The sequence below is a fragment of the Copadichromis virginalis genome, linkage group LG2 (genome assembly GCF_057382275.1).
Source record: "Copadichromis virginalis isolate Kocher_CV1m ecotype Utaka linkage group LG2, C_Virginalis_male_GT1.1, whole genome shotgun sequence".
Taxonomy (NCBI): Eukaryota; Metazoa; Chordata; class Actinopteri; order Cichliformes; family Cichlidae; genus Copadichromis; species Copadichromis virginalis.
Genome location: NC_140619.1, coordinates 8,828,371 through 8,852,916, shown reverse-complemented (window position 1 = coordinate 8,852,916; position 24,546 = coordinate 8,828,371). Strand labels below are relative to the sequence as shown.

The window sequence follows — 24,546 nt, the reverse complement described above, 5'->3', positions numbered from 1 at the left end:
GAATAAATAGCTAAAAAAGACAGTCTTTGTCACTTTGAATAACAAATTGGGGTACTACATTTTAGTTCTGCATTCATTCTTTTCTGTCATGTTAGTCATATTTCTGATTACTCATAAATAAAATAATAAAATAACATAATCTGCATGTCAGCGCTGCTTTTTGATGGCAAGTGTTACACATTCCGCAGGTGCAATGTGAACGACACTTGAAGCCTGAAGAAGTGACCTTTGCCAGTTTATGCTGTGGTGCAATATGTGGAATCGTTGTGTGCATGCTCATTTTTTAATCTTGTTGACACAAATTTAACTGTCACCACTTAATAGTCCCCCCCGGCTACAAACTTAGTGTGGTTCATGTAGACTGGTCACATCTGCCAAGCTGATCAAGTCCATGGGTGAGACCAGCAAAACCATTGCATGCACATGTATGCTAAAATGTATGGATTACAGAGGATGGAGAAAATCCCTCAAAACCCTCAACAGTAACGAACAACATCATTACTTCCTTATGATTCAACCTTAGATCTGGAAATATCTTAAATTTACATATATTTTAACACCGATGCAGGGTGCAGTTTAGCACTGTTTCATCACAGCAAAAACAACTTCCTGGTTTAAACCACCTGGCCATTTGGGGCCTTTCGGAGTTAGTTTGCATGCTCTCCTTGTGGCTGCACGCGTTTTCTACAGTTTCCTTATACTGTCCAAACATGCATGCAGATTAACTGTCTCTAGTTGGGTTTTTGAGAGTGTATAATTATCTGTCTCTCTGTATTAGCCCTGTGATGAACTGCTTACCTGCCCAAGGTGCACCCCACCTTTTGCCCTATGTCATCTAGAACAGGCTCCTCCTGCATCCCCTAACTGCACAAGTATTTAAGAAGGGTGGGTGGATGGATGGATGTGGAATGCTTGTACACCCCACAGCAAAAGTAACACTGCATTGAGTTATTAATGACTTCTCTGCAATTTGGAAATTTTGCAAAGCCACCTGGTGAGCTGGGTTGGCCGCTTTGGCAGGCCGATCTTGGCCTTTGACACCCTTGGTTTAGTCTGTTACACCAGTACACATTAACGTTTAATTTATCTGTGTTTATCCTTTATGAAATGATAAACGCAGTCCAAAGTTTTGCTTAATTGAATCTTTTAGATTTTTTCTAGACTTGAAATGTATTGAGAAAAAAACACACAGATCAGTGTTTCGGAAATTATTAGAAGTGATTTATTATTTATTTATCGTTTATGAAGGCAAGACTCATTCAGTTTGAAGAACCCTTTTTTAAGTTCTGCATGCTGACAGCGCTTTTCTTCAGGGCGGAGTGGCTCATCCTCTCAGTCGAAGATCTTTGTAGCTCCCTGATTAATGTTCAGAGGATTGCTGACTTTTTCCAGGCTTCAAACTGAGTTACCGGCTTCTGTGTGAGACACAAAATGTCCTTACAGTCTGTCGGGAGACAGCAGGATGGATTTATATCTTGTTTACTTTAGTAGACATACACCATTTCTCAGGTTTCTGGGATTTTTTGACCAAAAGCGACCGAAACTTCGGTGCTTGTTCAACTTCTGGGAGCTAAGCAGCTGTTTGGCTTAACCGGTTAACTTGTCATAATACTAGTAATAATAATAATAATAATAATGGATAATAGCGGCGAAGTCTCCAACGACATTCGGACTGTTTACGCTGCTGTTTCCAGAGAACCAAACTCTGACCTGAAGAATGGACAGCTTTTCAAACTTTACAAGAGGAGGTGGTTTGTGCTGCTGGTGTTGTGTCTCCTAAACTGCTCCAACGCAACGGTGAGTCTGTGAAAGGTGAAACCAGGTGTGTTTATGAATACAGGTAGACACGGGACATGTGGTGTTCCCCCTATATGTTTGTTTGACTTGGTATAACTCCCCGGTGGTGATGTTAGTGTTAAGCAGGGTGTGCTGAGCTCCTCCCGCAATCGTTCTCCTACTTCCTGCTTCCACGGGACTCCTCTTCCCTATGGGAGCTATTGTTCCGAGGAACAGGTGTCCCCACTTCCCGTTTAAGGCCCTCAGGCCATAGAGAGTCATTCCGTGGCTGATAAATAAGGCTGATAAGCAAACAAGATGTAAATCTGTGCAACAGGGCTGACAAGTACAGTGTGCCAGAGGCGGAGCTAAAAGGGACACATGGGGTGGCGCTTACATCCTTTTGTACCCCCACCCCAACCACACGTCAATGCAACCATGGATAAAGGACTAATCAGATGCTCAAAACACTTCAACGGCTTCATTTAGTCTTGCATGGTAATTAAAGGGGAGTTTGAAAATGTTAATCATGTTTTCAGTAATTAAATGTTGCATAACGCCCTTTTTCCTTTAATTTAAGCATCCACATATCTGTGCAGAGTGTACACCTGAAACTTATGTTACAGACCCTGACCAGTGCATTTATATGTGTTAGAAAAATGTTTGCTCCCATGTTTCTATTTTCATTATATCATGTTTTCCCTATATGATGACAGTGGAGATGAGAATTGATGATATGTTGTGGTATCTATAGAAAATCTGATAAAATGAAACTAGGAATCCTAATACTCCCTAACATTATTTATTTCATTTTCTTAACTTTATTAATTAATTATTGTCCCTAATAAGACAAATAATAAAGAAAAGAACAGCAACAAACTAGAGAAGGAGCCTGTGAGTCAAGGTGCAGGGTGCGATATCACAGTTTGTTTTTAAAGTAGGGAAGATGGAAAATCTGTAATTGCATTAAGAATTAATTTTACAACCTTGTCTGGTGTTTTATTCCACGACATAACAACAGCTGTGACTCAGACTACCTTAGTGGGTTTATTGTGGGAAGTGAGTTTTTACTCAGCGTGTCAGCGAAGTTTCCACAGTGACAGAAAAGTGAAAGCAGTTAGCGGTTGTTGTCTTCCTGCAGTCATTCATAAAGTGTGCACATAAGCTGTGGCTTCTCTAAAGCAGGTACTGAAAGAGAAGTGATCTGTAAGCCTGACGGAGCTGCTGTTGGAGTCTTTACAGAGTTAACAGGTGAACATTTCTGCCCACGGTGTCATGACAAAGAATAGAGTTTGTTGCTTAAGAGCTTACTAGAATGATCAAATATCAACGTGCTGGGCCTGCAAAGTAAGTCCCTCTTAAGTTAAAGTTCAAATTATATTAATAATAATACTTAGAAAACAGAAGGTCATAAACCAGTTCTTCTAATGCAGTTTATTTCTGTTTGTTAGTTTATTCTAACAGACCTTAAAAGGTGCTACAAACATGGAAAAACATAATCCCAAGTCATGAATAATCACAAATCTAAGCAATTTTATTTTATCATCTAACAGTTTTTACAAATTGCAGATAAAAAATTTGTTAACATATTTAAATTAAAACATTTTAAATATTGAAATTAAAGTTTCACTTGTGACAAGATTGCATTAACTGTAATCTCTGCAGATAATTTAGGATTTTTCATTTTTAGCGTGTTAGCATCGCATGTTGCCTAGAGGTAGGAATCACCATACATCCCACGATACGATATTATCACAATACTTAACGCACGATACGATATTATTGCAATTTTTTAAAAAATATTTTGCGATATTCAGATTCTGTACATAAAGGTAAACGTTATCAATATTCATTTTATCTAATATCAAAGTCTGCACTGAGTCTTTCTCTCATTTCAGTCAGTTTTATTGTTGACAAACTGAACGGTTTGTATTACAGTCTAGTCCAACTTAACTGAATGCAACCATCTGGTACAATTATAGCTATTCTGAACTATGCAATTTATGAAAACTATGCAGCCCCTTCAGCAACTGAAGAATTTGAAAGTCAATGAAAACAAAATATAATTTTACATAAAATAAAAAAAGTTTTAAACTTAATTAAAATAAAACATGTCTTAAATTAAAATAAGTAAACTGTCATGTTTATTGCTGCCAAAAAAAAGTTAAACACATTTGGACAGTGAAGGAATGTCAGGATTCTTGCTGAGAAAAAGGATCAACATGCTCTGAAGTCAGAGCACAAAAACTTTTTTGTAACAAAATATCGATTTCTCCTGTCCCTGTATCGATACATTATTAGCAAACAAAATATCACGATACTACACAGTATCGATTTTTTCCCCCCACCCCTAATGTTGCCTACAGTTATTGTGCACGCCTTGATGCTTTTTAGGTGTCTGAGTCTGCATGAAATCTAATTTTAGCACAGTTTGAAACATGGACGCGTGTGGGATTGAGAGGAAGCGATACTCTGATCTGATACGACCTGTGAAATAACAAAACAGGGGCATGTGTGAAAACCGTTTCTAGAAGCATTCCTCCCTGCTGGGGACAAGACTAGCATTGTGTGTTCAAATCAGCTGACCAGCTCCCGCCAGCTCGGCATGAATTAGGATTTGTTCACCGTCCACACAATAGAGGACAGGACTGGTACTGCCTTTGTGGTCTCGGTGTAGAGTTTACAGGTCAAATTCATTCAGTTTGTTTGTGCATCAGGCCAAAAATACACACATACACATGTGCTGCCTGTTTCCAGGTGAATTATAGGTTATATGTGTAGTAAAAAAAAAAAAATCATGGATACGTTCCTTTTTAAACATGTTTAAATAAGCGTGACATTGGATTCTGTCTGAAAAGGTGTTACACACACGGATAATTTAAACCTTTTAAGCAATAGAAGTATAAACATGTCCTGGTTTGTCCTGAGAAGCTACAATTATTAAGTATTTTATATGTTTGTCATGAAAATAGGACTTCTTTATACAAATTCAGGTTAGATTCGAGATATTTCAGCTATTTTTAGTGCACTTTTTAGTTGCTCTACACGAAAATCATCAGTTACAGTGACAACATGGTGATGTTTATCAGGTACAATTCTTGTCATGTAACACGGTGTAGTCTGACGCACAAGTCTGGCAAAATCTCAGCGGGAGTGTGGGTAGCTCCTACTGCTTAGTACGTGTGCACATTAAAGTTTCAGCTTCTTCTTCTGCAGATAAATTCACATTCAAGACTTTTCACAGTAAAGCCCTACTTTAAAAAAAAGTCTGGAGGAGTTTATTAGCAGAGAAATGCAATCGCAGCAGCAATTTTAAATAATCAAAGATGTCATTATTATGTGAATACATAAAGCTCCTACATTTACAATGAGTTTATTTATTACATTTATTACATTGGTTTACTATCTAGCAGGAGAGCAGCTGTTGTTTCCTTTTTGTCAGCACAGCATGTGGTTTTAGTCGTAGCTTATAACCGGCTTACACAACCGCAGCTCTTTTTTTCTTTTTTTTTTGAAGTATTTTTCATCCATGAGGATTTTCCCACTCATGTCTCTGCTTTTGATCGACAGCAAAACTGCAAAGACTAATATAATTTACCTACTTTGCATTCAACTAGAAGTTACAAACCTCAGGTCTTCACTCAGTTCCTTGGACTTTCCCATTGTTCTGAGTGTTGGTCAATCCCATAAGTGTTGTCAAAAAAGTAGAGAAAATAGAAACTACCAGTTGAAGTCAATTGTTAAGTTCAAGTTAAACGAAATTGTAAAACCTTCAGCACCACTTATTAAAAGATTTGAGTGAGTATAAGTGTATATGTGAGCCTGTGTAGATTAGAGAAAATCCAAAATAAATTCAAACTTGTGCACCAAGTTCATAATTTTTTAAAGCCATCAAATATGCTGTAGAATCATTTCATCCTGGAAAAAGAACAGTTCAGAGAAATCACTGACAGCCCAAAATGAACATGACATGCATGCCCATGATGGGTGCATATGTAACCTTCTCACCACAAATGTAAGTGCTTCAACATTGTTCTTGAATAAATGTTGTAGGCCTCTATTGATAAACTCACTCTTATTCATCCACAATCAAGGTGAAATATGAGAGAATTTTCTAAAGGCTGAAGTCTTTTTGTTGAACATGTCTTTTCACCAGCTCAGCACAGCATTGTAGCTTTGTCCAGCTTGTAGAGTATGATGAAAGTGTCCTATTATTTCCTGTCTCATGCATGCTAAGTGGTGTCATGTGAGGGCAGACACATGACACTAGGAACATAAGCAACAGAAATCATCTCCTTCTCATGTGAGATGAGCATGTCTTGTCACTTCCTTTCTTTTTCTAAAGTTGTGTCCAGATCACAAGACTAAAACAGGCTCCAGGAATCTGATCACTAAAGTGCACCTGCTTTAGGAGGAGTGACCACTAAGATGATGTACTGAAATAGGGATGCTTTGTATATGTCATGTAATCGATGATGTCTAACAGAGTGGTTGTTAAATATCCACCTAAATGATTTGTACCTGACTGGCACTGTGATAAAGCACTTTAGTGTAATTATTCTCCACCTGCACAAAACTAAGCTGACAGCACTGAATGGAAAGCAGCTTCTGAAATATCCATGTTGGCACGCTGCTGAAGTAAACCTTCGGTTTTACCTTTTTTGACAGAGCTGACATTTTAAATTGCTGGCTAGAGTCACTGCAAACCTTTACACAATGCAGATTTACAAAAGGTCGTTCAGGCTTTGCCCCGTCTGCTGTGGTTTTTCTACGGTGGATCTAAACACGCAGCCTGGTCTCATATGCCATACTTATCATATATCAATATATAGAAATGCACTGATCATATTTATATCAGGAATACAGCCAGATCTATCAGGTCTAATGTATTATCAGTTATATTTACTCCTTAATTTCTTTAAGTATATATGTATTTTTATACACTTCTTTTATTTAAGTGATTTTGTATTGCTGTCCTCATATAAAAAAATAAAATTATTATTTGATTTCCCTGAAATGTTGCCCTGCCACATTTAGTTTGTACACTTTGTATAAACGTCAGCCATTATTGTGCATTTTTTTTTGTCCTTTTAATATTTTGTACAAAATCTGAATGCATTGGACCTCCCGCACTCTCACTATATATGTATGTATGTATGTGTGTATGTATGTGTGTGTGTGTGTGTGTGTATGTATGTATGTATGTGTGTGTGTGTGTGTAGCTTTCCATACTTAAAAAAAAAAAAAAAAAAAATCTTGGTGTCTCCTCAGATATGGCTTACCTTTGCACCAGTGGCGAACCAGTCTGCCCAGTACCTGAAAGTTACTCTGGACGAGATCAACTGGCTATCACTGGTCTACATGGTGGTGGCCATACCGCTCAGCTTTGCAACCACTTGGATGCTGGATACTCTTGGACTGAGGATAACGGTACCAACTGCTTGGTTTTTTTTGTTAATATTATATGTTTTAGTATGAGATGGTAAACCTCAGAGCACAGTGTGAGGTTTATTCTAAACTCTAGAACACAAAGTTTTAAGTGAGTAGTGAATGATTTTAGAAGAGAGAAGAAACCTTCCAGGGGAGGATTTTAATGGTTTAGAGCTAGTGCTGTATGCGTGCATATAAACATAGGCTTGATGGAAATGGGTACAAGTTAAAAATGAATGAAGCCTGAGATATGGCCATTATATGCTCCTTTCATCCTGGAGTCATCTCCCAGGAAAAATGCTGTACAGGAAATTGTCCTGCAAATTTGATTTGTTTAAAGTAAACAGAAGATGAAGTGAACTGATAAACGCAGCAGTCAGACCGGATTCAGCTTCCCAATAACCAGTTCAACCAGCCATAGGAGAGGGAGAGGAGGCGGATGACCTCTGAGTCAGGAAAAATGGATCGCTACCTCCAATAAGCACGCAGGCCATTGGCAGCGGTAATGTTTGTTAGCATGTCTGATAACGAGATTATGCAGAAACTGCAGGAAACTTTGGAGATGAGGTGTTCATGAAGGAATTTATTCTTTTTCTCTGAATCTAGTGACACATAATACAGAGTAGGTGACCTGCGACTGAGCACCAGTGAGTGCAATGACTCTGACACCAGTTAGTTATAGTGGCATGATTAATAAAACTATGAGTAATTGAAAATGTTGTGGACTGCTGTTTTTAGCCCAGAAGGCATGCAAACCCCTACCATTTATATTTGTCACTTCACCCACATGACATCCTGTCCCACCTGCTTCTGACCACACCATGCAAGCTAGTTTTACTTCGTGAATCTGAGATTAATTGCACCTTTTTAAAGATGAAGACCTCCCACTGTCTTGGACTGATCTTTGAGAAGACCTTCTGAAACTGTCTGACAGTTATTTCACTCCCAGATATGAAGGGATTTTCTCGTAAACTTTCACCCTTCTGTCCTCTGACTGTCACAGCTGATCCTGGGTGCCTGGCTGAACATGCTCGGAGCCGTGCTGCGGTTCCTCGGCACGCTTCCGGGTGAGAGTTTTAAAATCCAGTACCCGATAGTGATGTTGGGACAGACCCTCGGCGCCTTGGCTCAGCCCCTCATCGTTTTCGCTCCCACCAAGCTGGCAGCCCTGTGGTTCCCCGACCATCAGCGGGCCACAGCTAACATGATCGCCTCGATGGGTGAGCGATTTTACCTTTCACACCTTCAGTACAGCATCTACAAACCTGTGCAGATGTTCTGCTGTGTGTTAGTCATGTGCATGTCAAACAACAAAGGGGCAATACTCTTTTTATTTTATTTTTATGCCAAAAAAAAAATCTGTTATGGCAGTTTTAATTAAGGAGTTCACAGAATTTGGCTTTTGAAGCATTTTTAAGTTTATACTTTCAGGCAAATTCACAAAAAAAAAAAAAAAAAATTCAAATATTTTTGAATTTGATAAATAAATGTAGACTTTTTTCCAAAGTTAGTTTGAAATTCTAGAGTGTAAATAAAGCCAGTGAAAAGGAAACAGACAGAGATATAAGGTATAGAAATATAAAGGATAATAGTCTGTACAAAGATGGAGGTTTAATTAGAAACCACTTTATTTTTATGTTTCTCTCCATGTTGGTTTTCTGGAATAAAAATGACCAGTTTTGATGAAGGATCGGCATAAATTGAATGACTGCATCAAACTGATAAATACCTGTTAAAAATGCTGAGTAACAATCTAATCTAATCTTCTTGGATGCTTAAAATAACTACCAAAAAAACATCAATCAAAGCAGCCAAACACCAAACTTTGAGCCTTTTTGAACCAAACCCTGGCTACAGCTGTTATGAAGCTGGAAGTTATCTATGAAGGTCAGATCTTTAACACTGGAGTCTGTGGGCACTGAGTTGTAGCTCCTGATTGTGGTGGTTCTAGTGTTCTTGTGTAACATTTGGGCAAACTATGGCCCGAGGGCCAGAACCGGGCTGTGGACATCTCAGTCTGGGCTCTAATGTTCACAAAGCAAAACTAAACAACCTCAACCCTCGTGTGTTTTCTGCAATGAGATAAATGCATTTGCTCTAGTGGTAAATACATATAAATGAAACCTTCATACAGCATTTAAATGGATTGCTTTATGTTACAGCACAGCATATAGACAGAAAAAAGTCTAGATTTCCTCATAGAAAGTTCTAGGACCTGTTCTAACTTGTTGGGTGATAATTTTTCATCATTAACACTTTTACTTTTCACATGATTTATTCCTGAGGGAATATTTTTTCCAGCTTTCATGGAATTTCTTGACAGCAGGAACAACAGAGCTAATTTTTTCTTTGTTGGCCACCTGCTAACTGGGCAGTTTTAGAAATGTGAGGGCTGCTGATGGTGGGCTTTTACCCCTCACCTGTAAACGGCCGATGGGGTAATGTTGTGATGCGGGCAGGACACCCAAGTTTGTAACTGCGATAACTCAACATAACTCTTGTGAATGCATGAACTTGAGAACAAGGCTACGTAACATTCTAGCCACCACCACCACCATTTTTTATTTATTTATTTATTTTTAAAATTTAACATGCAATAAATAGAAAATGCACAATTAAGGACAGGGAGACTTGAGAGCTGTGGCTTTAACCAAAAGTTGTCATGTTTCTTAATCCTTTTGGAGTTTTAATGGGTAAAACTACTGTAGTTAAATAAAGGCTGGTTTGATCATCATGGTCATTCTTATTTTTTGCGTTATGCTTATGCTCCCTGAAGGTTTGCTTACAAAGCGCTTTCATTTTAGCATGTCAGCAAACTCCTGTGTGGACGCAGCTGTTACATTATTAAAATGACTGCTAACAAGGTCTATTGATATGTATGCCTGTTAAAGACATTAAAATGGGAAGCTGATGTTAAAGGGTGATTAAAGGTCAGATATGTTGCTCAGATGTTGTGTTGTGAATGAAACGGGGAACAGAAAGTGATATAGGACAGCAGTAAAACTCCACTTCTCTTTTTTTTGTCCTCAGCTAATCCCCTGGGAATCCTCCTCGCTAACATCATCTCTCCTGTGATGGCTGAAACATCTGCACAGATCCCAAAGCTGGTGAGTTTAACAAAGAAACCTTTGGTGTTCAGAAAGCAGAGTAGTCTGTGATGCTTATAATAAATGAGAACACCAGTAATTGGACAACCGGGTTTGGCTGTTTCATAAAAAGATTTGTGAGTGTGAAGGACATTGGTGGTTGTGACAGATCCCCAGAATATTACAGGACAAGTGCTCCAATACACTGATTAGCCACAACATTCAAACCAACAGCACAATGTTTCGCCTGCCATAATGTTTGTGCATCAGGCCCAGATCCTACAGGACAAGACAATGCTGTGTTATGTGCATTACACAGAGAGACTCCTGTCCTCGGGGAGTGCTATTTTTATTTTATTTTTTTTTAACCCAGATCTACACTGTATATTAAAGATGATGGAAGCTCCTAACATCCACTCAGACAACAGAAAGTCAATGATGACAACTTCAAATGACGATGATTAACATAACTGCCGGCGAGTGGGCGGGTCCTGATTTACATTTTTCTCAGCTTTGAGGCGAGCAAATTGAAGTGACTACTGATATATATATATATAAAAGCAGGTGGCAGTTACATTAGGCAACCAGAGCGTGGATTATGCACTATAGCCAGCAGGGGGCATGTCCTCTAGTCTAGCCAGGTTATTGTGTGGATGCCTTAATAGGCATCCACACTATTGAGTTCCTGTTTCTCTTTATTCTTTATTATTCCGGGTGTTTCCGTACACTTTTCGCCGTGGATCTACTTCCACAATTTTTGTGCTATTTTCACCGTTCAAACTCTAAACTGTTCTGCTCTTTCTGCTAATGCCGGCTTTGACTTTTGGTGTTTATTACTATTATACTTTTTAAAATATTACACTTTTTTCCTTTAATTTGTCCCATTGAAATGAATGGGAAACTTCCACAATTCTGCTAAAACTTTCTTGTCTTTGAAACTTAACTACTTCCTCATACTTTCACCTAGAAACTCCATTCAAACTTTAAAACGTTCTCAAATGATTGGGCTATTCCTGTGTGATTCAGCTTTTTCAGATCTTCTACCGTTTTCATCTTATCTCTCTTTAAGTCTTCAGTTGCAAAATTGTGATTTTTCAGAAAATACATGCGTTGCTATGGTTGCTATGCAATTAACTCAGAGGGGACAGTGAAACTGTTTAAATTTTCTCTTCATGTCCAAACAACTTCTTGCTACTCGCTCAATTTCCACTCAAGCCCCACAAATTATACATCAAGACGTAGGTATTTTTGCTGGCTTTCAGAAAATGTCACTATCATTGTTGTGGGACTTATAGATACTTTGCAAATCTCCTCAGAGTAACACAAAGTCAGAAAACTCTCCATATAAACTCAATGGAGAGTTTGTTCAAAATCACCGCTGGATTTCTCTGATGAGAGGCATTTTCAAATTGTCATATCTCCTTAACGAAGCAAAGTTAAGACATCATGCTTGTCCCCGTATATCTTCAGACACTCCTGACGCTCACAATTCAAGAATTTCTTTCTCACCTATTACCGTTAGGAGATGAGTTAGACTTGTTTGAGGGTAGGAAATTTGTCCCTCGCTCAGATTTCATCAGATTTCAATCTCTGGAAATGAACCACTTTTTTCTCTCGTCATATCTTTTTGATGGATTTCCACAGAGCCCTGAAAATTTCCATGACTGTTCACCAAAGCCTGCTGTTTCTTACGGTGAAAGAATGATTTTGATGCTCCATATAGATTTAGAGTTACCAAAGGTTGTTTGAGAGCAAGTCAAGGCAGTTTTTGCTTCGCCTCTACTCAGTTACAGTGTATTACAAGTCATATATCTTTAATAATTTATATTTTATCTCTGAATTATGAAGACCTGAAGATTCCCCCATCTCTTCTGAACAAAACAATGTCTGAATGACCGTTCTAGCCTCTACGGTTAGGAAATTATGGCCATTTGTTCGAGGGGAATCCTGAATGTCAGAAATACACTGAAGAAAACTCACACCTCTCTCTGTGTCTGTGTGTGTAAGGGCTGACTACAGCAGGTGCAGCTAATTTAACTGACCTACATATACCAAGCCCAGACTCTCCACAGCTCCTGTTCCCTTTACTGTCTGTGTATGTGTGTCTGTGTATCAATATTTCTCCTATGTTTAGGTATTACTCCTCAATCATAGTATTTCTGCTAAAGCAAAGTACTTCTACTACATCTAAGTACTTTTGCCAAATCATAGTATTTCTGCTAAATCATAGTATTTCTGCCAATTCATAGTATTTTTGCAAAATCATGGTATTTGTGCAAAATCATGGTTTTGGGGCCAAATATTTCTGTTATTTTATAATATATGTGCTGAATATATTATATGTGCCAAATCATAGTATTTATCCCAAATTATAATATTTATGCCAAATTACAGTATTTCTGCTAAAACGCAGAAATACTGTACCTTTTAGCAGGAATTTCTACCAAAAGATAGTACTTCTGCTAAATCAGAGTATTTCTGCTAAACCAGAGTATTCCTGCCAAATCATAGTATTTGTACTGAAACATGGTACTTCTGCCCAATCATAGTATTTATACCCAATCATAGTATTTCTGCTAGCATTTGTGCCAAATCATGGTATTTGTGCAAAAACATAGTATGTCTGCAAAACCATAGTATATCTCTTATGTTATAGTATTACTACTAAGGCATAGTATTTCTGCCAAATCATAGTATGTGTGCCAAATCGCAGTATTTATACCAAATCACAGTATTTGTGGTAAAACATAGTATTTCTGCCATATTGTGGTATTTGTGCAAGAACATTGAACTGTTATGTTATAGTATTACTACTAAGTCATAGTATTTCTGCATTGTTATAGTATTTGTACTAAAACGTAGTATCTCTGCCAAGTCATAGAATTACTGCAATTTCATAGTTTTTTTTTAGGAAATCTGTTATGTTATAGTATTACTACTAAGTCATAGTATTTCTGCCAAATCACAGTATTTGTGCCAAAGCATCATATTTGTATGGAGTCATAGTATTTCTTCTAAATCATAGTATTTCAATCAAATCTCAGTAGTTGTTGTTAAAACGCAGTATTATTGCCAAATCATAGTATTTGTACCCAATCATAGTATTTCTGCTAAATCATAGCATTTGTGCCAAATCATGGTATTTGTGCAAAATCATAGTATGTCTGCAAAACCATAGTATATCTTTTATGTTATAGTATTACTACTAAGTCATAGTATTTCTGTGTTGTTATAGTATTTGTGCTAAAACGTAGTATCTCTGCCAAGTCATAGAATTAATGCAATTTCATAGTTTTTTTTTTTTAGGAAATCTGTTATGTTATAGTATTACTACTAAGTCATAGTATTTCTGCCAAATCATAGTATTTGTACTAAATCATAGTACTTGTGCCAAATCATAGTATTTGTTGCACATCATAGTATTAGAACCAAAACATAGTATTTGTCCCAAAGTATCGTATTTGTATGGAGTAATAGTATTTCTTCTAAATCATAGTATTTCAATTAAATCTCAGTAGTTGTGTTAAAATGCAGTATTATTGCCAAATCATAGTATTTGTACCCAATCATAGTATTTTTGCCAAATCGTGGTATTTGTGCCCAAATAATAATTCTGTTATGTTATAGTATTACTACTAAGTTGTAGCATATCTGTTATGTTATAGTGTATCTGCGGAATATAGTATGTGTGCCAAATCATAGTATTTATACCAAATCACAGTATTTGTGCTAAAACATAGTATTTCTGCCATATTGTGGTATTTGTGCAAGAACATTGAACTGTTATGTTATAGTATTACTACTCAGTCATAGTATTTCTGCCAAATCATAGTATTCGTGTGAATTTGTATACTGTAATATCACTGTATTATGTAGTGGCTAAGTAGGGGCTGTTTACTAAGTGCATCAGTGTAAATAGGTCATCTCTTGTGTTGGAGTGCCCTCTTGTGGCGCCTTTTGGGTAGTGCCTTAGTAAACGGGAACCCTGTAAAAAGTGGCATCAGACTGATTTGTAGTGGAGGAATTTGTTACCAGTTTTCTTAATCTTTAATCTGTATGCATGTTGTAATGCATACCCTGTTCTTAATCATAGAAACCACACCATATCACCTCTCCACATCCTCCTACTGTATGCCATACCTCCCTGTACCATCCATCTGACCGCAATAAACTCCACCTGTGGTAATCTAATCCTTGGATGTCGGCCTCTCCTTCTGACCGAGGATAGTTATAGTATTTGAGCCAAATCATAGTATTTGTGCTAAAACATAGTATTTCTTCCAAATCATAGTATAACTGCACAATAAAGGTTCTTGAGCCACATCAGTGTTTGTGCCAAATCTTAGTATTTCTTCTAAATCCTAGTAATTCTGCTCAATGATAGAATTTCTGCTATGCTTTAGTACTTTTTTCCTAGATTGTAGTACTTCTGCTAAGTCAAAGTATTTCATGTAAATCATAGTATTTCTACCAAGTCCCAATGTTTCTGCTAAATCATAAATAATGTTTTAGTACAAATTGTATGATTTGGTGGAACTTTCTGTGTTCCAGCACAAATGCTATGATTTGGCAGGAAAAAAAATATTATTTAGTATAAATACTAAGTTTTAGCAGAAATGCTATGTTTAAACTTTAAAAAATTCTGCTATTTCTGCTGATGTGTGTTATGACTTTTGACCATTGAAATGAATGGAACACATTATCAATGTGGTCACTGATTTTGCATGATGGGCTGAGCTGTGCTTTACCTCAGTGAGATAAGCATCCGTTCTCAGACTGGGAGGCCTGGGTTCAAATCCAGCTTATGGCAACATTTCTTTCACTTAACAGTTAAACTTTTTTTAAACTCTTTTCAACACAAATTTCATTTTATTCACCCCTTTTCAGCAAAATTTTCAGTTTTTTTAACCCCTTTTCAGCACAAATCCAAACTTTATCAGCTCTTTTTCAGCAAAAACCTCTTTTCAGCAGAATTCTGCTCATTCAACTCTTTTCAGCAAAATTTTCAGTTTTTTCTGCTGTTTTCAGAAAAAAACTCTTTTCAGCAGAATTCTGCTCATTCACCTCTTTTCAGCAGAAATTCTGCTGATGGAACTCTTTTCAGCAGAATTTTCACCCCTTTTTTTTTTTTTGCCCAAATTCTGCTAGCACAATTGTCAATCTCTCCACCTTTTCTTTGTGAGAAAGTGTTTGGCTCATTGAGCTAAATAGCTGCCCTTTGATCAGGAGGGCCAGGTTCGAATCCTGCTCAGGGCATCTTTTTTTTTTTTTTTTTTTTTTTTTTTTGTTTCAACTTTTTCAGCTTTTTTCAGCAGATATCTTCAGCCGTTAAGGCATCCACACTGCATTTTCGCAGGAAATGCAAATTTTTCTAGTTATAGTTTGTAGTTACACACGGCTGCTCCTTCTGTAAATTTAAGTCAAAGCAGGCATTAAACGGGGTAGCTTTATTGTTGTGATTCATGAATCGTTACCATAGCTTCGTAAACCACTCTTCAGTTTCTCAGATCAAAACTTGGATGGCAACGGCTAAAACGCTCAGCTCGAGTCATCAAAAATGCGAAATGTCCATCATTTATATACAGTTTGTGTCCCAAGCATAAAATTGTATTAATAGAAAATGATTAATGTTATTCATTTCACCTGTCACTGCTTTTAATGTTGTGGCTTGTCAGTGTACATAAAACTGAAATATGGCTCTGGTCACCTCGGCTGCTAACGATGATAAATGGTGTTTGATTTAAGCTGCAGTCACCCATTTATCATCACAATATTTGTTTTTCCTTTTCTTTCGCTAACCCTTCTTGACTGGTAACTGTCTGGTATGGGCGAAATTATTAAAACCTTTAAAAAGCTCTTGTTTTGGATTTAGGTGATTGCTACAGAGAACTGTGTGACTGCACCTTCTCACCCTGCACTCTGCCTCTGATCTCCTCACCTTCTAATGATGATAAATTGTGTCAGATAAGGTGCAATCACCCATTATTCTTTACGTTATGTGTGTTTCTCTCCTCTTCCAGCTTCTAGCCTATGCAATACCGACATGCATCATCTGTGTCCTAGCAACAGTGGGGATACGCAGCAGTGCCCCCCCGACGCCGCCCTCAGCCAGCGCAGAGACCTCCAACTCAGAGCCGTTTGTACAAGGGATCAAGCTGGTAAGAAAACACAAAGCAGAAAAACACTTCTAAACATTTGAGTGCAAACAGAGCCTGAGGTGTGTCATCGAGCCATATTTACTGATTTCCTGGTTAACTGATATTTCAGTTATTCTAATCTCTGAAACTGAAGATTCATTTGGCTTTAGAGTGAATTTCAGTTCACAGTTCTGTTCAGTTCTGGCCCTCAACTTTACTGTTGTTTCACACTTTGGATCTGTTATTAGTGTGGTCAAAACTGGCCTAGTATCATGAATAACAAACTAAAGACCTCTGCTTCCTGTGAGCCTAACCATGGAGGGGTGTTTAAGATGTTTTTAGACATATCCTACAACTGTTAAGCTAGTCCTGCCTGTAATTATCTTACTGTTACAGTTAGTCAGTATTTAAGCAGATAAAAACAACGTGAAAAGGTTAAGAGTTGAATTAAAGATATTAAAAAAACACAATCCAGGTAAATGTTATAACTTCAGCTGCTCGGCTGATTTATTTCTGGTGAAAATGTAGCTTAGCACTCTTCATGTGAGATTTTTTCTTTTTTTGCTGTAAGCGATTATGAATTTTAAAAACTCAAATGTCTAAAATATTTAATTACATAACTATATAATATTCTTTCCATACACATGTTTAGAATAGACAGCGATTATAAGTGATCATTAGCCTGTTCTGCATCTCCGTCTGATGGTTTAACCCCACCACCACTCCAGCATCCACCTGCATGCTCCTGCAGTGTAATTACTCCCCTTAATTGTCATTTTTGTACAGAGTGACGGCAAACTGGAGTTATATTATTCTTTAATCTAAAATGTCGAAACCAATCAAACAAGCTCCTAAATGACGTGACAACAAAACCTGAGGTATCTACCTCTGTCATTACTGGTACACTTCAGCAAATGTAATGATAAACTCGGATAAAGCAAATTTTGCTTTTTTGATACCTTTTTTAAAAATTTCTATTTAATTTGATTTATATAACACCAAACACAACAGCACTCACCTCAAGGAGTAGTATGTCATAAAGTAAAGAACCTTCAATAACAGCAAGAAAACCCAAACAATCAAACACCCTCCTTTGGGTGAGCTCTTGGCAACAGTGGGAAGGAAAAACTCCCTTTTAACAGGAAGAAACCTGCAGCAGAACCAGGCTCAGGGAGGGGCGGGGCCATCTGCCGTGACTGGTTGGAGGTGATAACACAAAATAAATTCATAGAAAAACTCATAATTTAGTTTATTTTCTTAATTTATGTAGCACTAATAACAGTAGCCAACAATCAGACTATTCCACATGAGCAAACACCTAGGAGCTTAGCGATAGCGGAGAGGAAGAGCCCCATTTTAACAGGAAGAGACCTTCAGCAGAAACCAGGCTTGGGGAGGGGGTTGGCATCTGCATCTAAGAGGAGCATGGAGAGACCACGAACAACAAACTCAACAAAATACAAACTGCAGGAGGGAAGACAAAAGTTAATGACCAACACTTGCGGCATCTGACATTGACATAAATAATAAATGATAATGAAAATAACGATCAATTTCAAACCCCACTGACATTTCCAGCAGCAGCAGTGATTTCGCTGACAGTGACATTTGCGAGCGCTCGTCTGGCTGCACTGATGCCGTTTCTTCCTGCAGCGACTGACATTTCCATCGGCAGCAGTGACGTCTCTAACAGAGGCGGCGATGAGTGTCTCTGAAGTGAGGATGTTCTCTCTGCATCCGTGACATTTCCCCCCCAAACGTGCCGCTCATACTTTCCCTGCACCTGCTGTGATTATCTCTCTATACAGTACGCAGCTTTTGTTATTAATGCGAGTTGCACAGTGCTGATTTTAGCATCTTATTTCCCAACAACACAGTTTGTGCGCTATGTCTGCAGGCTCTGCACAAATGTGTTTGCATTACCTGTGCCAGGTGAGCGTGGAGTCGCAGACAGAGTAAACAGCAGCCAGCACGCTGTTGTTTCACCGCTTCATTTCATTTTCTTTGCACATGTTTCCCTTGTTGATGTTGCCGCAGTGCGCTTGTTTTCCCCTGAGGCTTCTCTTACAAATCGTCCGGTCTGTTTCTTCTGTAGTTACTGACGAACAGAGCCTACCTCGTCCTGCTGCTTTGCTTCGGCTCAGGGATCGCCGTTTTCACCTGCTTCTCCACGCTGCTGGATCAGATCCTGTGTGTAAAAGGATACACCAACGTAAGTATATGCCAGGAGAAAGACTCCAAATCAATGTCATCGAAGGATAAATGGAAAAAAAAAAAGCAACCCAGACGGTATATTTGAGACTAGATGGTGGTGATGTTACAGCTCTCAAACTGAATAAATTAAGAAAAAGGTTGATGAATGTGTAATTTCTTTGCACAGTAATCTAACATCTTATTGAACGAAGTGAAAGAAAGCTTTTCCCAGTCTTGCATAGATGCTATTTGCTGTAGAAAACATGACTTACAACAGTTATTTACCTACTGAACCTATCAAATCTGACCACTGCAGGACTTTGCTGGGTTGTGCGGCGCCCTCTTCATTGTGTTTGGCATCATCGGCGCCGGTATTCTGGGTCTCTATGTCGACAAAACCAAGAAGTTCATGGAAGCCACAAAGATCAACATGAGCTTCTGTGCTGTGGCGTGCATCGCCTTCTCAGTGGTGAGAACATTCATTTATTACACAAAGAAACGTAGCTGGTCCCTGACTGTTCGTCAGGCCAGGAAGAAGGCTCTGCATTAAGACTTTTGATTGTTACGTTCACTGAGGGGCAAAGGTAGAAAGTAACGAAGTACAAATACTTAGTTACTTTACTTAAATAGAATTTTCAGGTATCTGCACTTCACACGGAGAGAAACGAGAGTGAGGTAACTTAGAGATGGAAAAAGATGTAGGAGGACAGGAGAGGAAGACGAGAGGTTAGATTTAAAGGCAAGGACTGCTCAGTGGTGTTTGATAAACTGCAGATTTAAAGCTGTGATGTGATGTCTTCATTTGAATTTTTATATAACGTGGAGATATAGTGTTTCATGATCATCCCTCCTGTCTGCTTTCCCACTGACCACTGCTAATACTACCTCTGATGATCTTGGCTTAAGTATGCTTCAGTCCATCTCAGCATTCCAGCTCCACCTCAGCCTCCTTCATTTTCTCTTTCATGCACAAAGCACTCTTGCAGAGCACGATGTTCTTGGTTTTTAAGCATTTTGTGGCTTTATTTGTGAAGCGGTGACATGCTGTCCTCTCACATGCTGTATAGATTTGTTAATTACTTACAGTGATTTTCATGGATACAGCTGTCATTGATTAAGAGTCCTCTTCCAGTTCACACAACTGTTCCCAGGCACAGCATATAAACTAGACTTTGGATGCTACAGATCGGCTAATGTGAGAATGACGTAATACTAGGTACTGTTTATCCTAAAAAAGCCTTGGTCCTGGATCAAATCAAGCGACTGTCAAGTTTATGAAACTATTAAGCCTTTCGTTATGATATGGAGTGTAAACTGTGACCATAAAGACGGGCGCATAGTGAGCAGGAATAATCTATGGCATAAAAACCATTGGACTGATTGATAGATCTCAAAACGGCCATTCGCCACTGAAGCTGGCTCCAAAGGTGAGTCAGTCGCCAGTCTTCTGCTGTTGTTCCGAGTTTTAGAGACTGCTGCAATGGAAATCTAGGAAATTATGGATATTTTCTTTTTCTCCTCTGATTTTGATATTTAATATGAACATTAATGCTGAACTCTTTTCAGCAGGATTGTATTCATTTCACGACAGATTGTAATGATTATTTCTTAATCTAAAGTATTTTTTGTGTGCTGACACACAAACCATGCTGTCAGAAATGTGCGGCAGATTCTTGAAGTTAATTTTTTGTCTATATTAAAACTGGTAAACGCCTCTCGCAGACTAACGTACAGTTTTTTCCAGGCAGACGTTTATATTTGCGTGAAGTGTATGTCAGACAGAAGTTGAGGGCGCTTAAAGGAAATGGAAAGAGTCAGTGTTTGATGTGCAAACACTTTGAAGAGAAGGCTTGTTTGGTCTTTTTATCAGGTTATGCTGACAGCTCTGTTATGTTAATGTAGTGTTTCAGTAAAATACAGCATAAATTAAAATTCTATATCAGGTTATTGAGAGGACATCCACTACATAAAGAAAACTGTCTTCAGACGCGGGATTTATATGCAGCAGACAGTAACTCAAATAAACACAAATAATTTACTCCATATACTTTCTTAAATGCTCAAAACCCTTCTTCTCCAGTATTATGGACAAAATAATGAACTTTTAAAATGATCGTTAACTGATATAAAAGACAAAAAACAGTGATGTGAAGGTGAAAGTCTCACACCAACTAATGTGTGTTACATAAATTGGAAAAAATAAACTTGAAAGTCAGGAAAATATTATGTTATGAATATAGTGGTCTGTTTTTGTTTTTTTGCCCTCCTTGGAGCTCACATTTTAAATTTTATGGAAAGGCATGTTTTCATCACAGGAAACTGAACTAACATTAGAAAAATCCACTGAGGAGCCACTTTGGTTCATCAGTAAAATGACTCTGGCATATACTCTCACACATTTGCAGGTGTGAGGAAGGGAACAACGAAATGTGTAGCTTATAAATAAAATATAAATATTTAAAAATAATAATAAATACAGCCTGTATGTAAATACATCTAAATGTACAGAGTTGGATATGCATTAAAATTTAGGCACTAGAAGACGAGCGACTGGTATGAATCAATGACTGAATTTAATCAAAGCTCTCCTATAAACACTTGAAAACAAGCTTCGAGAATCTCAGGACTTTATTTGGGTATTTATTCTGAAGCATTAACGGTCAGTGGTCATCAAGAAGGCTGCGTGTCGTCAGTGAGAGGTGATGAAAAGTTTTAAAAAGCTTTTTCCCCTCACAGGTTTTAATTAGTCTCCCACTGACTCTCACTTCTAATGTGTCTGACTTAATAGAAAGAAATTAAAAAGCTGTGGGTGCCAGCGAGCCCCAAAATAAACAAGTCTGTAGTTTATTGATTGTAAACGCAGTTAAACAACCCCTGTTTAAATACACGAGGGTGGCAGAATATTAAGAACGCTCGAGAGTGACCAAGAGTGGCCATCCAGTATTATAGTAAACCTTCACCTGAGTGTTAAAACAAAAAGACTCAGGTGACTCTGTTGATGTACTTTAATATGTGGAAAAAACATATATTATATTGTATCAAAGCCTAAAAGACCCCCTTTCTTTCTGGTCCCGGCCTCTCAGGTGTCTCTGATGCCGCAGCAGAAAGTCGCCGTGGCCGCCGTCTGCTCTTTCTTCGGCTTTTTCGGTTTTTCCATCTACCCGGTTGCCATGGAGCTGTCGGTGGAGTGTTCGTATCCCGTTGGAGAGGCCACGTCAGCTGGACTCGTCTTTGTATCGGGGTACTAATGTCTGAGCAACACATACTTATGGTTTTATCTCATTTTTTAAAAATACTGGAGTTCTTGCAAAATTCTGCTGTAAATTATCCTGAAGATCGTAAAACCACTTCAGAGACAATATGAGGAATGTATTTATCATCTAATTGTGTCTTAAAGTCTTATTAAAGAATGGGGGGGAACTAAATTTTCACTAAATCTTCAAACGATGCACAGAGTCATCTTAGAAAATCTTTGTCTAGTTTTTTTTTTTTTTTGGCTTTAATTTTGCAGGAGATTGCTTACTGTAAAAATCAGCTGCTTAGCTGACATCATAACAAATGGCTTTCATATTTGTGCTGTCACCTGCAAAATGTTTTGGGTCACTGTTGTGGGTGTTTCAGTAAAATGTAGCCTGACGTCACCTGGAGATGCACTCAAAGGCTTTCAGCTTTTCATGACCCATTTAAAAAGTTTGTGCTGATGTTGACAGATCATGTTATATCAGGTGTGCCTGTAGTCGACCATGTGCCTCAGAGATTAGATAGTAAATAGAAAAATGTGAAGTTGCATTACTGAGACTGATGTGACCGTTTTCTTCTTCCAGACAGGTTCAATCGGTTGTCTACATCGTCCTCCTTCAAGCTCTGACCACACGGCTCGCAGACTCTCCCCTGTCCACCTGCGGGGAAGCAGCCTTGAGCTGGAAGGGTAGGTCGCATGATGTTACATCAAACCTCTGTCTGCTGCTGGTCGGTTTAAAGTTTATTGATGTGCATTAGTTTAATCTGAGGTCCGTGCTGGATAGAGTCGGTCCCAAACTCTTTCATGGCATGCATTTCTAATTTCTCTTTGCTATTTGGGCTGATTGCGACTTGATGAATGTACAAACAAAGAATTACCTGATTTTGGTTTTTTGTTTTTGGGGTTTTTTTTGGGGTTTTTTTGTTTTTTTGTTTTGTACCTGATTTTGGTTTCTGAGAAAAATGAGGACATTCGCTTGTACACAAGAAGCCTCCATGAAAGTGGAAATGTTTTGTAATAGACGCGTAATGTCTTTGAGGAGAGCGTTTGGACTAAAACTCGACCTTCCTGTCGTCTCCTACCCTCAGTGCCCATGATGGTGATGGCAGGGCTGTGCACTCTGTTCACCTGCTGCTTCCTCGTCTTCTTCAACACCCGCTACAGGCGACTGGAGGCCGAAGAACAAGCGACTTACGGGACCAGAGAGAGCCAGCATCTATACAGGAATGAGCACCCTCCGTGGAGGCATAAAGCTGCTGATAATACAGAGGAAACATGCCACTATGAGTGAGAGCAGAAAGGTACTCGAACAGATGATCTTTTTTTGTTTTGTTTTTGTTTTTTAAATAAAGATGTTTGTGTGTAGTTTGATTAAGTCACAAACTTTTGGTACATTGTTGGATGTAACAAGTAAATAATCCAAATTTCCAATCCTCAAAAAAAGTTTAAATTATTATTTTCCAGCCACTTTGGCATGTAAATAATCTGTGTCAATACATTAAAATAATTTCCATCTTCTTTTTCTTCTCATAATAATAATAATAATAATAATAATAATAATAATAATAATAATAATAATAATAATAATAATAATAATAATAATAATAATATTATTATTATTATGAGAAGAAAAAGAAGGAAACCATTTTAATACAGGACACTGCACTTTTACTCACTCAGATTTAATATAAATGAAATGTTACCTCAAAATGAAGTTCGTTGTGTACACGGGTACAAAACACCCACCCACACCTGACCAGGTACAGTAGAGTAAATGGTAATGGGAGTTCGGTGCTTCGTTACAAAACCTGCTTTTATGGATTAAGTTAAATTTCACATGTAGACCACATGTGTCAGCATTCATGTATCCACTGTCCTTCAGTGCACTCCACTTTAGTCTTACAGTCTTCCTTTGAACAGCAAACATGTAAAGGTCATAAACTGTGAGTCACATGACTCAGCACACTCGTTCGTGTGCAGATTCATTTTGCCTCTCAGGGACTGACTTTGTGCCGTCAGTCAGCACTCGTGCTGCTTGAAATAACTCCTGATGCCATCCTAGTACAGTGAGAGACTTGACTTTATAGATCGTAGGAAGGAAACTTGCATACATTTTTGAAAAATCACTGTAAAAATCACAAATATTCTCCAGATATCATGTCTTACCTTTACGTGTTAAACGGGTTTTCTGCAGGTTTCTGAAAACTGTTTTTCAAACATGACTACCTGAATGTTGTTAAAAATAAACATAACATCTTTCTACCGCTGTAAACAATAAAATAAGAAAAAACTCCTAAAAAGTGTTTTAACCACTTTAATGCTTTCTTTTTGTAAATGTGTGGCCTTCTTAAGGACTGCAGATGTTTTAAAACCCTTGAATAATGTTGAAACCTCACAGGTGAGACATGTGGGCTTTGTGCAATAAAAGAAAACAGTGTTTCAGCTGTGGGGCACTTTATGACAAAAAACATGTACACAGTAAATAAGAACACTTTTCTAAATCATGTAAATCTTATTTTTTACCATTAAATTTGTTAATCTTTCCTGCTTGAGTTTGTTCATGTTACTGAGTTCAAATCTGATGCTTTCTTTGAGCTAAGAGGCAACAGGACAGGATACTGATGCTTTGCCTCATTTTGTGCAAAGGTTGACAGGACTGTGCAGTTCACACTATGTTTGAGTA

The 24,546-nt window shown here is 38.0% G+C and overlaps 1 protein-coding gene across 2 annotated transcripts; it reads left to right on the top strand.

Moving 5' to 3' along the window:
* The first annotated feature begins 1,362 nt into the window (after positions 1–1,362).
* slc49a3 (solute carrier family 49 member 3) lies at positions 1,363–24,407 on the top strand. 2 transcript variants are annotated; one of them, XM_085470000.1, is made up of 10 exons: positions 1,363–1,797; positions 7,048–7,206; positions 8,210–8,426; positions 10,237–10,313; positions 16,313–16,450; positions 18,525–18,641; positions 18,939–19,091; positions 21,706–21,863; positions 22,447–22,550; positions 22,952–24,407. In XM_085470000.1, the coding sequence occupies exons 1-10, from the start codon at positions 1,636–1,638 to the stop codon at positions 23,152–23,154; spliced, it is 1,488 nt and encodes a 495-aa protein (XP_085326126.1). In that variant the 5' UTR covers positions 1,363–1,635; the 3' UTR covers positions 23,155–24,407. The 2 variants fall into 2 exon arrangements, with proteins under 2 accessions (XP_085326126.1, XP_085326134.1); XM_085470008.1 differs by lacking the exon at positions 21,706–21,863 and having other exon boundaries at positions 22,952–23,158.
* Positions 24,408–24,546: the final 139 nt, after the last annotated feature.